The sequence below is a fragment of the Ursus maritimus genome, unplaced genomic scaffold, assembly GCF_017311325.1.
Source record: "Ursus maritimus isolate PB19 unplaced genomic scaffold, ASM1731132v1 scaffold_3, whole genome shotgun sequence".
In the NCBI taxonomy this organism is placed as follows: domain Eukaryota; kingdom Metazoa; phylum Chordata; class Mammalia; order Carnivora; family Ursidae; genus Ursus; species Ursus maritimus.
In genome coordinates, this window is record NW_024425563.1 from 22854091 (window position 1) to 22856269 (window position 2179).

The 2179-nt window shown below is 49.4% G+C and overlaps 1 protein-coding gene across 3 annotated transcripts in view; it reads left to right on the plus strand.

The window, feature by feature from the left end:
• Positions 1-732: 732 nt before the first annotated feature.
• The window catches only part of TNPO3 (transportin 3), an 82416-nt gene continuing 80969 nt past the window's right edge, over positions 733-2179 (plus strand). The window contains exon 1 of one of the 3 annotated variants that reach the window (XM_008705864.2): positions 733-1241. In XM_008705864.2, coding sequence (XP_008704086.1) covers positions 1122-1241 — 120 coding nt within the window. In that variant the 5' untranslated portion in view covers positions 733-1121. The remainder of the gene's footprint in view (positions 1242-2179) is intronic. The other 2 variants (XM_008705863.2, XM_040644021.1) reach the window with 2 other exon arrangements.

Consider the following 2179-nt stretch of genomic DNA (forward strand, 5'->3'; position numbering starts at 1 on the left):
ATCAAGTAATGTATTTATTATTGCGAAGGACTAGCAGCAATGTCGGGAAATCTAACATACTGCTACCTTTTGTCCAAAATTTCTTCAGAGTGCAGATTCCAAGATTCCTATTTTCTTCTGTGAATTGAGAATTCTTAGACCATTGATTTTTGTTTCGGAAAGAAAGATATACACAAAAATTCACGTGGAAATGACCCTAAAGATATATGCAAATCCTATGGAGTTCAGAGTGTCCTGAGCGATAGAATGAAATACCTTTTTGGGTTAAGAACTTAGTAGACAAGGGGCTGAGCAGCGATTGTACGCATTTTGGATTCATCTCAGTGTGGCACATATTTTAGTTTTGTACAACATTACTTGATTACATGTCTGTCTCATCCACCAGAGTCAGCGTAGAAACCCTGTCTTCAGTCATCTTTGCATTTCCAGTACGGTGGACACTGCTCGGATGGTTGAATTGAGGCGCCTTGTCCACGGGCGTCAGAAAGGATTCCCTGGATAGGGATGGAGAAGTCCGAAGGGAAGTTGGAAAGACCCGGACCTACTGCAGGGAAAGAAGAGCGGCTCAGGTATGGAACACACATCGGTGCTATAGCTTCGGTCACACGCAAGTAACTGAGAGAACCACATCTGACTGCCTCTTCCTAGCTCCTGGCCCCGGGAGAGCCACTTCCGGGAGGGGGCGGGGAGACAGGAGGAGGCGTGCCGGGAAGGAGTCCGTTTGCGCTGCACCGGGCGGAAGTGTGCCAAAGGTATGGGTGCTGCGGCTTCCGGTCCGGGTTAACGCGGCTTAGGTAGACTGCGTGGTTTGTGTGGCGCGGGGATAGACCTCTGAGGGCAATTCGGTGGGTGAAGAGGCGAGTATCGGCGTCTGAACTCAGAAGTCTGGAGTCTAGTGGGAGGATTGGAAAAAAAACCAGGAACCCGAATACAATCTAACGTCTGTTTCCGAGGGGGCAACTTCCACGGGAACCCCTCTGCCCTGGTAACGGCCAAAGAGGAGATGGCGCCAGTCAGGGAGCGGCCGTGGCCGACACAGTGAGGAAGCTTGAAGGCGGAGCAATCGGAGAAGCCTCGGGAGAACAGCCAGAGCCGTCGCTGCCGCTACCACTGCCACCACCATGGAAGGGGCAAAGCCGACTTTGCAGCTCGTATACCAGGCAGTGCAGGCGCTTTACCACGACCCAGATCCCAGCGGAAAGGAGCGCGCCTCGTTTTGGCTTGGGGAGCTGCAGCGTTCGGTGAGGGGCCCAGAGAGGCCGTTCTGCGCCGCGGGACAAGGGCGGGGTGGGACCTAGGCTCGAGCTGGAGCCTGAGCCCGGCGGTTGGCCTCGTGAGATGCTCCTTAGGGAGGAGCTGCTGCCGCGGGGTGGGGCTGCGAGGCTACATTTACGCCGCTTTTCGGAAACTAGTCGCAGCTGGTCGGTCGTGAACTGGCCCCTTCCCCACACCGTACAATCTGATTTGTGGGTCCCGTACTCGCTCGTGGCATCGATCTGGTCCTGTTTAAGTTTTACGCTTGCTACTTGCTTCTTAGGCCCTGCTTTTCTGTTTAGTCTTCCTTCAATCAAATCCAATCCCAGTCTTTCTCCATCTTCACTTACGGATGCTTTTATCCGTCTCCTCTCGGTGTCCCAGTGTTGGCGTCTGACAATTCCATCCCAGTCGTAGCCTTGCACCTCACTCTGTCTTACTGATTTTTCGCTAGGTAACAATGATAGTTTGAGTCTTACTATTCTCGAAACTTCTCAGGTTTCTAGATTCTTTTAACACGTGAATTTCCGCCGTGTTTTGGAGTACAACGTGATGTAAAGAAGAAAATACCAGTTCTGGTTTCAGAAAATCCTTGCAGTTCACATCTTGCTGCATATTTGTTCTCTAACCTTGTTTTTTCCCCTGACTTTAGGTTCTTTATAAAATATTGGTAGCATAGCTGCCTTGATAATTCCATATGATTGTGTGAACATCCAGTTAGGGGGTTAATTTCAACCTGTTAGACCTATTATATCTCTGTCTTCTTTGATTCACGTGTTTTACTTTCCTCTAAATTTTACACTCACTTTTTCTGTGCTTTAGTTCTGTGTGTGTGTGTGTGTGTGTGTGTGTATGTGTGTATACTTGGTGATCTTGCTGACTTTACCTTTCTTATTTTTGCATTTTATATTCCCAAGCATATTTT